The sequence below is a fragment of the Pelodiscus sinensis genome, chromosome 5, assembly GCF_052426305.1.
Source record: "Pelodiscus sinensis isolate ZL-2025 chromosome 5, ASM5242630v1, whole genome shotgun sequence".
Taxonomy (NCBI): Eukaryota; Metazoa; Chordata; order Testudines; family Trionychidae; genus Pelodiscus; species Pelodiscus sinensis.
Genome location: NC_143056.1, coordinates 21,979,063 through 21,990,775, shown reverse-complemented (window position 1 = coordinate 21,990,775; position 11,713 = coordinate 21,979,063). Strand labels below are relative to the sequence as shown.

General features: G+C 44.6%; 1 protein-coding gene across 3 annotated transcripts; it reads right to left on the bottom strand.

The window, feature by feature from the left end:
• Window positions 1–1,132: 1,132 nt before the first annotated feature.
• Window positions 1,133–4,306, bottom strand: ANKRD9 (ankyrin repeat domain 9). 3 transcript variants are annotated; one of them, XM_075926536.2, is made up of 2 exons: window positions 4,006–4,306; window positions 1,133–2,388 (listed from the first exon to the last, which is right to left on the bottom strand). In XM_075926536.2, exon 2 carries the CDS (start codon window positions 2,334–2,336, stop codon window positions 1,449–1,451), a length of 888 nt encoding a protein of 295 aa, XP_075782651.2. In that variant the 5' UTR covers window positions 2,337–2,388; window positions 4,006–4,306; the 3' UTR covers window positions 1,133–1,448. The 3 variants fall into 3 exon arrangements, with proteins under 3 accessions (XP_075782651.2, XP_089634472.1, XP_075782649.2); XM_089778346.1 differs by having other exon boundaries at window positions 1,133–2,402; window positions 4,006–4,304; XM_075926534.2 differs by having other exon boundaries at window positions 1,133–2,399; window positions 4,006–4,299.
• Window positions 4,307–11,713: the final 7,407 nt, after the last annotated feature.

The following is an 11,713-nucleotide window of genomic DNA, read 5'->3' as shown; positions in this document are numbered from 1 at the left end:
ATTTTTTTTACCTGACAGAATGCTGACAAGAAAATCTCTGTGGGTTTGAAGACAATAGCAAGGAGAATGGCTCTTGCCAACTTTGTGCCTTCTTTTCCTTGCTACTTCCCTAAGATCCTCCAACATACAGTGTTCATGTGAAGGGGCATCTGCAGGGTTGGGTAAGGATGAAACTATGATGCTATACTGTCTTTTCCTCTAACAGAATCTTGACCAAAGGGAACAAGTTTTCTGTTCCTTCCATTCTCTCAACAGCAAAAAGAGGTGACAACTAGGCCCCTCTGATTGGGCAAGGAGAACACAGGGGAACACAGAATATTATGGGGAAACAATCTGGTATTCAGACACATCTATTTTTATTCATTTGTGTATCCCTGCCTTACTTAGTGAATAATTTTTAAAATGCCTTGGTTTTTGTACAAGATTAAGAATGTTCACCTGTGCCTTAAATAAATGTATGTATGCTTTGCTTTCCTGACAACTGCAACCAGCATACTTAGGGTGTCATAAGCAGAGCCATCCTGTCCATTGGACAGTTCAGGGCAGTTGCTCTGTGGCCTGCGCTTTAGAGGGCCCTGTGGTTAAAGGAAATGCAGGACTTGGTGGGCATGGGGGCCGGCAGCAAAGTGACAGGCCCCACCTTGCTGGCTCCCAGCACTGCTCAGGAGAGGAGGGGTTGGGCAGGACAGGAAGAAGTGGGGATGGAGGCTTGGGGGAAAGGGCAGAATGGGGGCAGGAAGAAGTGAGGTGGGGGGCAAGGTTTAAGGGGTTGTTCTGGGCCCCATACCTTTCTAGGGATGGCCTGGTTATCAAAACAACCATAGTGGGCCAGACCAAAGCTCATCTTATAACTGTATACACGGTTACACTTTCACATCTCTAGTTGAGATAATGTTTTTCTATGTGCATTACTTTATCAACATTAGATTTCATCTGCCATTTTGTTGCCCACTCACCCAGTATTGAGAGATCTGTCTGTAGCTCTTCAGAGTCTAGCTGGGACTTAACTATCTTGAGTAGTTTTGTTACCATCTCTAAGCAAGTTTTGCCACTTCACTGTTTCTCTCTTTCCAGAGAATTTATGAATATGTTGAGTAAGACTCACATGGATGTGTCATTTCAGAACTGTAAATTGTTAGAATTCCATTTCCAGTCATATATGCCACTGGTTTATTTATACCTATTCATAAATATATATACCCATGTCCTAAATTACACGTACCATATAATACTTTTTATAAAAAGTGGCATGAAAATTACTCACCACAATTATCTTTAAATGAATAGATATGTAAAGTGCCAGATACAATCCTTTTAAAAACCTGTTCTAATTAAAACAAGCGTAGTGCCCACTTCTGCAGTAGTAGCTCTTTATACTGAAACGTTTTCAGTACCAGAGCAAGCAGCCCATTTTCACCATACAAGCGAGAAGCTATTGGGCATACCCTTTAGGTCTTCAATTTCAAGTCTAAAGGCTTCAGAAACTGTGGCAAAGGCAGATTGTCCAGTGCCTCTGGAAACTGTTCAGGTGAAATACTCCTAATTAAGACACGCATGGCTGTGATGAACAAAGATGTAGGGGATAAGCCTGCCAGCCATTGGAATCTGTTCTCTCCCAAAAGTTCCTGCCAAGGCTGGCGATTATCCAGCAGTTGCTGTTTCATTGAAAAGTGAAGTTCCTGAGGCATGAAGAGGAAAAGGGAGTCCAGCAAGAGGAGCTTGGAGCGCATGTTCACTGGTGGAGTCTGAGAAATCTGCTGGAGCAAGATGTCCAAGGGGGTATTCCCAGTGCAGTCACTTAAGCAGGGTGATGCCCCATGAGCAAGCAGTAGAAGCAAACATTCAGGTCTCGAGAGTTCACAGGCCATGTGCAAGGCAGTTTTGCTGCCTTCCACGCGACTGCATCCCCTGCGGTCCAAATAGCTGGCTCGTTCACACTCTGGGAAACCTCTGATGGCTTTCAGTATTTTGAAGAGGATGTTGGTGCGGTTGTAACGAACTGCCATAGCTAGGTGAGGAGCTGATGACTGGCAGCAGCTGAAGTTTTGGCTGGGTATAGCCAGGGCACTCTGAGGAAACTTACTCAGTAAGTATTGGGCATAAGGTTGGTGATTGTGCACCAGAGCATAGAGAAGAGCTTCAGAGGGAGAATAGGTGCTCACCTTTCCACCTTCTTCCCAGTGAAAGGCTTCCATTGTCCTCATGTCCTCCAGGAGCCACACAGGCAGAAGGTCCCTCACGGCCTGGTAAAAGGCGAAGGAGGATTTCTTGCATTGCTTTTGGGACTGGGCATTGTGGCTGTTGTAGCTGTTCAGCCATTTGACATTCCAGGGCATCGCTGAGCTTGGGTTTGACTTTGTTGTCAAAATGTCTCATTAGGTCCAAGACCTGTGGAAACGCTTCTGAAAAAACAGACCAAAAACGTGATTTAATGATTACTACTATCCCTTCCCCAGTGAACCTGGGGGCAGCACAGTAACACAAACCTCTCCCCAGTTAAGCTCAGATCTTTTTTTTTTTCTTCTTTTTTCAAACTCCAGTTGTGCTTTTAACCACAGTTAATTTCTAACTTTTATGTGGTGGGCAGGAATAATTCAGATTTATCAGCTCAGCAAACTGAATGGTCCAAACTGAAATGTTCTTTCCCAAGGCCACAGAGGTCTCTTCACAGTCACTGTCCTGTTTAAACTGCCTCAAGGCACTTTTCAACCTTGTAGGGATGTGTCTGAGTCTAATGATTTGCTTTGGCGTCCAAGAGATTAAGAACAGTGCCTCTCCTTGTGAACAAGGCTTTTTGCTTTGTCACTTTGGAAAGGGTACTAAGAAAAGAACTGGTGTTTCTCTAGCTTTGTACATTTTTGGCGCAGAAGGGTACATATTTTCAGTTATATATAAAATGGCAGTGAAGCACCCCCTCGCCTTTATCTGAATTACAGGCAAACAAAGCAAGGGATAAGGTAGGAAGTCCAGAGCTGGAAACTCAAGCAGACAGATCTAATGTAACAAGAAATTACCAGCTGCAGTGGACTCAAGCTTTTTTCAAATGCAATATATGCTGATAAATCTGACTGAGCAACGACAAAGTGAATCATTAGATCAGACACATCCCTACAAGGTTGAAAAGTGCCTCAGTCCATCTCAGGCTAATATAAATTATAATTTTATAAATTCTTCATCTCCCCTCAGCCCGCTTCCTAACCCCATATCTCTACCCTTCACCCCCATAACTCCATTTCCATCCCTACACGTCTCCCTATTCCCACACCTCCCTCCCTTTGCCCCCACAGCCCCGCTCCCTATCCCCACACCTCCCTTCCTTTGCCCCCACAGCCCCGCTCCCTATCCCCACACCTCCCCTTTGCCCCCACAGCCCCGCTCCCTATCCCCACACCTCCCCTTTGCCCCCACAGCCCCGCTCCCTAACACCACACCTCCTCTTTGCCCCCACAGCCACGCTCCCTAACCCCACACCTCCCCTTTGCCCCCACAGCCACGCTCCCTAACCCCACACCTCCCTTCCTTTGCCCCCACAGCCACGCTCCCTAACCCCACACCTCCCCCTTGCCCCCACAGCCCCGCTCCCTATCCCCACACCTCCCCTTTGCCCCCACAGCCCGGCTCCCTATCCCCACACCTCCCCTTTGCCCCCACAGCCCCGCTCCCTATCCCCACACCTCCCCTTTGCCCCCACAGCCCCGCTCCCTATCCCCACACCTCCCCTTTGCCCCCACAGCCCCGCTCCCTATCCCCACACCTCCCCTTTGCCCCCACAGCCCCGCTCCCTAATCGGCTCCAATCCCAGAGCTGCCTCCCTCCCCCTCGCTCCGCTCCTGTCCTCTCCGCCGAGCCCCTTCTCCCGCCCTCTGCCTCCCCCAGGTCTCCATCTTTTCCCTTCCTCTTCCCCTCCCCGCCGCCGGCACCCCGCGGCCGAGCCCGGCGCGCTGGCTCGGGATCCCGGTGGCGCGGTGCACTCGGAGGAGCAGAGAGCCGTGGCTCGGCGCTCACCTCTGGCTGCTCGCCGGGCTGCGGGAGGCTTCTCGCTGGTGCTCCGCCCGGCCGCTACCGTGCCCCGGCTCCCGGCCGCAATGAATGAGCTGGGCGGCGCGTGACCGCAGCTCTCTGCGAGGGGGCAGCTCTCTCCAGTCCCGCGGGGCTCCGCGTGCCCGCAGGGTCGGCTCGGGCGGTAGCGGCAGCAACCAAACCTCCGCTGCAGCCTCTGGGCTCTTTTATCCCCCGCCCGCGCCAGGCTGCTGAAGGTCAGTCAGGACCGGGGAACTGTCCAGCTCCCTCTGATTGGTGGCAACCGGGTCCCCTCCCCGCCTATTGGCTGCCCCGGGAGGACGGAGCCCCGCTCCATTGTTTGCGTCAAGGGAGGCAAAGTTCCAAGAAACTTGTCGGGCGGCTTTTTCGCGGCGCGGGGCGGGGAAAGGGAAGGAGGGCAAGTGCCACGGCCGGGAGCCGTCTCAAGGTGCCTGTCTCGCTCAGAGAGCGCAGCTGCGCTGGGCACGCAAAATCCCTCCCCTCCCGGCCGCTTTCTGGCGAGGTTTGGGACTGGCGAGCGCAAGGGGGCAGGACTCCCCTCTCCCCGCTCTGACAAAGTCCAGATTTGCTCTTGAAAGGCACGTGATGAGTTTGGGGGAGGAAAGCGCCTATTAATCCAGCGAGGGGACGGAGCGCATAGCTAATGCTGCCCTTGAGCGAATTTTGTCCTTTACAGGCTGTGCGCGCGCCTGCAGGTGCTTCTCTCAGTGACATATGTGAATTTTGTCCTTTGCTAGGGTGATCAGACATCCTAGGGTGACATCCCAGTATTTGGGACGTTGTGTTATTTAGACAACTATATAACCGCCTCCCTAGGATAAAATAGCGTCCTGACTTTTCACACTTGCTATTCTTTCCCAGAATAGCAGAATTGCTATGCAATTTGGTTTGAATACAAATACAAGAGGGAGAGTAATTTGTTAGGTAAAAATAGAAGAAATGTGGTCTAATGAATACATCCCAACTGTGTGACCTTGGACTAGTTGTTTAACCCAAGGGTATGTCCACACTACAATAAAACATCAGTAGTTGGCACACATCTGCTGACCCAGCTCCAAATCTTTGGGGGCACAGGGCTATAAAATTGCATTGTAGACATATGGGACGTAAGTGGGTGCCCCTATGGAACCTCCCAAGGGGAGTGGGTCAGTGTGTTGGTGCCTCCAGCTGTATAAAGGGGTGTATGTGTGTGTATGGGGGGGGGGTTGTATTAGGGAGATAATAGTTACACATTTCTGTAGAACACTTTAAGATGAAAGGTGCTAAGTAGTAAGTATTATAAGTATGTATCATTGACACTACATGTTTCCCAGGGCTATAATGAAGTTTAATTCATTGATGTTTGCATAGTGCTTTGAGATTCTGGGATGCCAGGTGCTATATGAATGTAGATAATTATAATCAAGTTTACTATATTTGGTTACCAGCATTACCATAACTATTGTGGAATTCTACTTGCCCTGCAAGGATAATTATGGGGGTGTTTCTTGCTTTTGCTCTGCTTGATTGACCTCCACTGTCTCCCTGATGCAGTCCTTAACCTTTCAGCCCAGGACAACTTGATAAGATTCCTCTCTCCCCTTGGAGCCTGTTAATACCATTCCTTATTTGGCTGGAGGGTTCACTAGTGGCAGATGGGATTTCTCTGCCCTTCTCTGGGTGCCAGAGAGGTCATAGTCTGAGAACCACTGGTTCTATTAATTAATAAAATTGTTGGTGTTTCCATCTCTTTCCCACATTAAATACATGTATTGTACACTTGAAGGAGTATTGCCAAGTTTGTGATGTAACATCCCATTTCTTCATGGCTTTGATTTTGAAGGGGCCTTTCTGCCCATAGTATGTTCAGTCCAAGATGAACGTAAGGTGTGAACTATGCAAACAACATTGAAATAAAGAAATATATAATAAAATGGAAGCTAGAGAATAAAATGTTAGGTAGGATATAACACACTGAGATTTCCACTATAAAAACACAAGCTAATAATGTCTGAGAGAAAGTGAGCCAAAGTACAGATTTCAATGGGAATGAGATATGTAGAAGTGGGATTGTGTCTACTGACAACGTCTGTCCAGTGGTTCATGGATAGTCTTGAAAGGATTAGTTTTTTATCAGTAAATGCTGGTAAACATTAATTTCATTATACACACATATATTGATGAAAAATATTTCCATCGATTTGATGCAACTATGGAAATTTAAATAAAGGAAAAACTGAAAATGTTTAAAAATAAACATTGATATCTACTAAACTGATATATACATTTAATTCTGTTAAGCTTATTCATAGTCTTAGATATTGGATCCATTGCATTTCCTGCCATCTCAACAGGTACAGAGTATCATTCATCACTTTTATTCAGTTTTATTTACACACACACACACAATTTTATTCAGAAAATACAACCACTTCCTGCCAATTACACTGCATTTACATTTCAATCTAATGCTATTAATTCAGTCCCTGATTAATTTGAACAAAAAAAAACCCAGGATTAAAATAACTTTTAAAATAGCTAAATCTTCATCCTTTACTTTGAGCAATTTTGAAATTATATATTATAAATTGGCTTATGTAAATGTGTTTAACTTCACTCTGCTGGATGGAATCACACCTGATAAGTATCTTATACAAGAAACAGAAAAACATCAAGAACGACATCTCTAACCTAGAGATTCTCATCTTAAGACAAACATCCACACCGACTAACACCTTACAAGACTTTTGTTCCACCAGACAAGAAATCACATTTCTATTCCCTACAACAAAGAAAAGACAATAAACTTTCTAAACTCCTCCACAACACAAGCTACAACAGCAACTACCTTAACCCACCGGATAATATTGTTAACCTCTCTAGCTACAAACTCAACCCAGCAGAAGAGTCTGTCTTATTCCAGGGTCTCTCTTTCTACCCCACCTCCCCCACAAACTGGATTCAATTTTGTGGTGACCTTGAGGCTTTCTTTTGCCACCTCCACCTACGAGAATATTTCCAAACTATCAATGAACATCAGTCTGACCAACCAGATCCCCCCCCATCAACACCAAAGGAAAAATAATTCTATATGGACTCCCCCTGACGGTCGGAATTACAATCTGGATTTCTATATACAAAGCTTCCGCAACAATGCACAGACTGACATAATTCACAAACGACAACAAGCGACACACAATCTCAGCCGCGCCGAACACTATGCTATCCAGAGTCTCAAAAACAACCCGGCATTATAATCAAACCACCAGACAAAGGGGGTGCTGTGGTCATTATGAATAAGTCCGACTATAACCAGGAGGCAACCAGACAACTTTCCAACACCACATTTTACAAACCTCTCTCCTCTGATCCCAGCTCAGAATACCAAAAGAAACTACATTGTCTCCTTAAAGACCTCCCTACATCTACTCAGGACCAAATCCACACAGAAACACCTTCTGAACCCCAAGCAGGATTGTTCTGTCTGCTTCCCAAAATCCATAAACTGGGACACCCTGGACATCCCATCATCTCAGGTATCGGCACGCTCACTACTGGATTATCCAGCTATGTAGACTCTCTTCTCAAACTCTACGCAACCAACACTCCCAGCTATCTCTGAGATACTACTGACTTCCCGAGAAAATTACAAAACATCGATTACCTCCCTGATAACACCATCCTTGCTACCATGGATGTAGAAGCTCTATACACCAACATCCCACATTAAGATGGATTACAAGCAATTAGAAACAATCCCAGAGGACACCACTGCCAATCTGATAGCAGACCTACGTAACTTTGTTCTCACCCACAATTATTTCCATTTTGAGGACAACTTATACCTCCAGATCAGTGGCACAGCCATGGGTACCCGCATGGCCCCACAATATGCTAACATCTTTATGGCTGACTTAGAACAACGTTTCCTCACATCCCATCCCCTTTTACCCCTTCTCTACTTATGCTACTCGATGACATCTTTATGATCTGGATCCATGGCCAAGAAACACTGGAGACATTCCACAGAGATTTTAACAACCTACACCCCACCATCAATCTCAGACTGGACCATTCTACACGAGAGATCCATTTCCTGGATACCACAGTCTAAATCACCACTGGTAAATTAGACACCACTCTCTACAGAAAACCCACTGACTCATACAGTTACCTTCATGCCTCCAGCTCCCATCCACAACACACCATACGATCCATCATCTATAGCTAAGCCCTTCGATACAATCACATCTGCTCTAATCCCACTGACAGAGACCAGAAACTTCAGGATCTCTACCAAGCATTTATAAACCTCAATTACCCACCTGGAGAAATAAAAAAATTGAAAGAGCCAGACGAATACCCAGAATCCATCTACTTCAAGACAGACCCAAGAAAACTAACAATAGAACACCACTTCTCATCACCTATAGCCCCCAACTTAAACCCGTCCCACACACTATCAGTAAACTACAACCTATACTAGAACAGGATACTACACTCTGAGAGTCTCTGGAAGACAGACCCATAGTCTCCTTGGGTGTGTCTAAACTACATGGCTCCATCGATGGAGCCATGTAGATTAGGCTGATCGGCAAAGGGAAATGAAGCCGCGATTTAAATAATCGAGGCTTCATTTAAATTTAAATGGCTGCTGCGCTGAGCCGACAAACAGCTGATAGCTGTTTGTCGGCTCAGCGCGCTAGTCTAGACGCTCCCGTGCCGACCTGAAAACCCTTGATCGACCTCCCCGTTATGCCTCATAGGAGCGTTCAGATTGCCCTGATCTGCTGACAAACAGCTGATTGGCAGAGCGGGGCAGCCATTTAAATTTAAATGAAGCCGCGATTATTTAAATTGCGGCTTCATTTCCCTTTGCCGAACAAACAAATCTACATGGCTCCGTCGACGGAGCCATGTAGTCTAGACACACCCCTACAGACAACCATCTAACCTCAGGATGATTCTTACCAACAACCACAGGACATACCACACTAATACCAACCCTGGAACTTTTTCTTGCAACAAACCCCGTTGCCAGCTTTGTCCACATATTTACTCTGCTGACACCATTATTGGACCTAACCAATTAAGTTATAAGATCAAGAACACATATTCCTGCTCATCCAGAAATATAATTTATGTCATCATGTGCTGACAGTGTCCGTCTGCTATGTACATTGGACAACCGTCTCAGATGCTTTGCCAAAGAATTAATGCACACAAAATGGATATCAGACAGGATCACAAAGAAAAAACAGTTTCTTGCCATTTCAAACAGAAAGGGCATTGTCTCAATGACTTGATTACCTGCATACTGCTTCAAAGGCATTTTCACACCAGACTTGAAAGAGAAACCTCTGAATTGTCATTCATGCTTAAATTTGACACTTTAGGCCAGGGTCTTAACAAAGACGCTAACTACCTTACCCATTACAAAGATAGCTTCCCCAATTATCACCTCTAATATCATTAGCTCACAGACATTTACCTGCCCCCCAACCCTCATCTGTTCTGAAATTTGATTTGTCCTTTTTATATGTGTTCACCTTTTTTGATTGTATCCCTTTGGTATATATGGTCATGCCTATTTTCTTCAAGAATAGTGATAGAAATGTAGCCGTGTTAATCTGGTGTAGCTGAAACAAAATACAGGACTATGTAGCACTTTAAAGACTAACAAGATGGTTTATTAGATGATGAGCTTTCATGGGCCAGACCCACTTCCTCAGATCAAATAGTGGAAGAAAATAGTCACAACCATATATACCAAAGGATACAATTTTAAAAAATGAACACATATGAAAAGGACAAATCACATTTCAGAACTGAAGGGGGATGCGGGTGGGGGGGAGGGTAAATGTCTGTGAGCTAATGATATTAGAGGTGATAATTGGGGAAGCTATCTTTGTAATGGGTAAGGTAGTTGGTGTCTTTGTTGAGCCCCCCCGTGGTGAGTGTCGAATTTTAGCATGAATGACAGTTCAAGAGGATTCCCTTTCAAGTGTAGATTTGAAAGTCTTCTGGAGTAGGATGCAGGTGATTAGGTCGTTGAGACAGTGTCCTTTCTGGTTGAAATGGCAAGAAACTGTTTTTTCTTTGTGATCCTGCCTAATATCTGTTTTGTGGGTATTGATCCTTTGGCGAAGTGTCTGAGACGTTTGTCCAATGTACATAGCAGACGGACACTTTTGGCACATGATAGCATAAATTATATTTCTGGATGCGCAGGAATATGTATTCTTGATCTTATAACTCACTTGGTTAGGCTCAATAATGGTATCAGCAGAGTGAATATGTGGACAAAGCTGGCAACGGGGTTTGTTGCAAGGGAAAGTACCATTTTCTTCCACAATTTGATCTGTGGAAGTGGGTCTGGCCCACGGAAGCTCATCACCTAATAAACCATCTTGTTAGTCTTTAAAGTGCTACATAGTCCTGTTTTTTGTTTCAACTGAAAAACTGTGTGTCATAGGCCTTATACTGCAAACAGGCAAACTTCTTCTGCAGGAATATCTGAGTTCTATACAAGGGTGCCATTTATGGGGGGCAGTAGCCCTTCTGTGTTTGGACCCTCCTGTGTTTAGATTTCATACTTTTGGTCTGCTTAAAGCTGCATGCCCTAATTCCAGAGACAATTCTTAAATGCAACAGAGTTTGTTTGAGTTGCTTGCAGTTTTGCCTTTGGGTCAGGGATTTTGTTATAAAAGAGGGAGGCAGGGTGATTAAGAATAACAAAAGACTGATCATTCAAGTAATTGAAGGATCCTTAGATCATAATGAAAGCATTGCCAGGTACTTAAAAAGATAGGGAGGAAAAGAGAAACAATGAGTGTTTGTGTTGCTGGGATTTGCATTTGGATCACTGCTGTGAAACTTACAATTGTTCTTGAAAAAGGGGTGAACACAGACTTATCCAAAGTTGACTGCAAAGAGCCCCAAAGGGATTTCACAAAATTGGATAATTGGGCAACACAAAGGCAGATGGAAATCAGTGTTGATGAGTGCAAAGTAATGCACATGGAAAAATATAATCCTAATTATAGATACAAAATAGTTGTTAGCCCTTAAGAAAGAGCTCTTGGGATCATTGTGGATAGTTCCTTGAAAACATCTGTTCAATATGTAATGTCAGTCTAAAAACTAAAAAGCTAACAGAATATTGGGAATCATTAGGAAAGGAATATATAATAAGACAAAATAACATATTGCCTCAACATAAAGTCATTGTATGCCCACATCTTGAATACTGTATGCAGATCCGGTCAACCCATCTAAAAAAAGAAATATTGTATTTGGAAAAGGTACAGCAAGGACAACAGAAATGATTGGGATTAAGGAACAGTTTCCATATAAAGAGAGATTAACAAGATTGGGACTTTTCAGCTTGGAAAATAAATGACTAAAAGGTGGGAGGATATGTTAGATGTCTAGAAAATCATGAATGATGTGGAAAAATAGAATAAGGAAATATAATTTATTTCTTCACTAGCATAACACAAGAAGCTGACCCAATTAAATTTACAGGCAGCAGATTTAAAACAAACAAAATACATTATTTTTTCACAGTCAACTTGTGGAACTCTTTGCTAAGAGCTGTTGGAAAAGCTCTGTTCCAATAAGAACAAAATAAGTTCAAGGAGGATAGGTCCATCAATGGCTACTAACCAAAATGGGCAGGGATGGTGTCCCT

What these genes read in the sequence shown, in the direction of transcription:
- ANKRD9 (XM_075926536.2), bottom strand. Translation starts at nt 2,336, where the DNA reads ATGCCCTGGAATGTCAAATGGCTGAACAGCTACAACAGCCACAATGCC.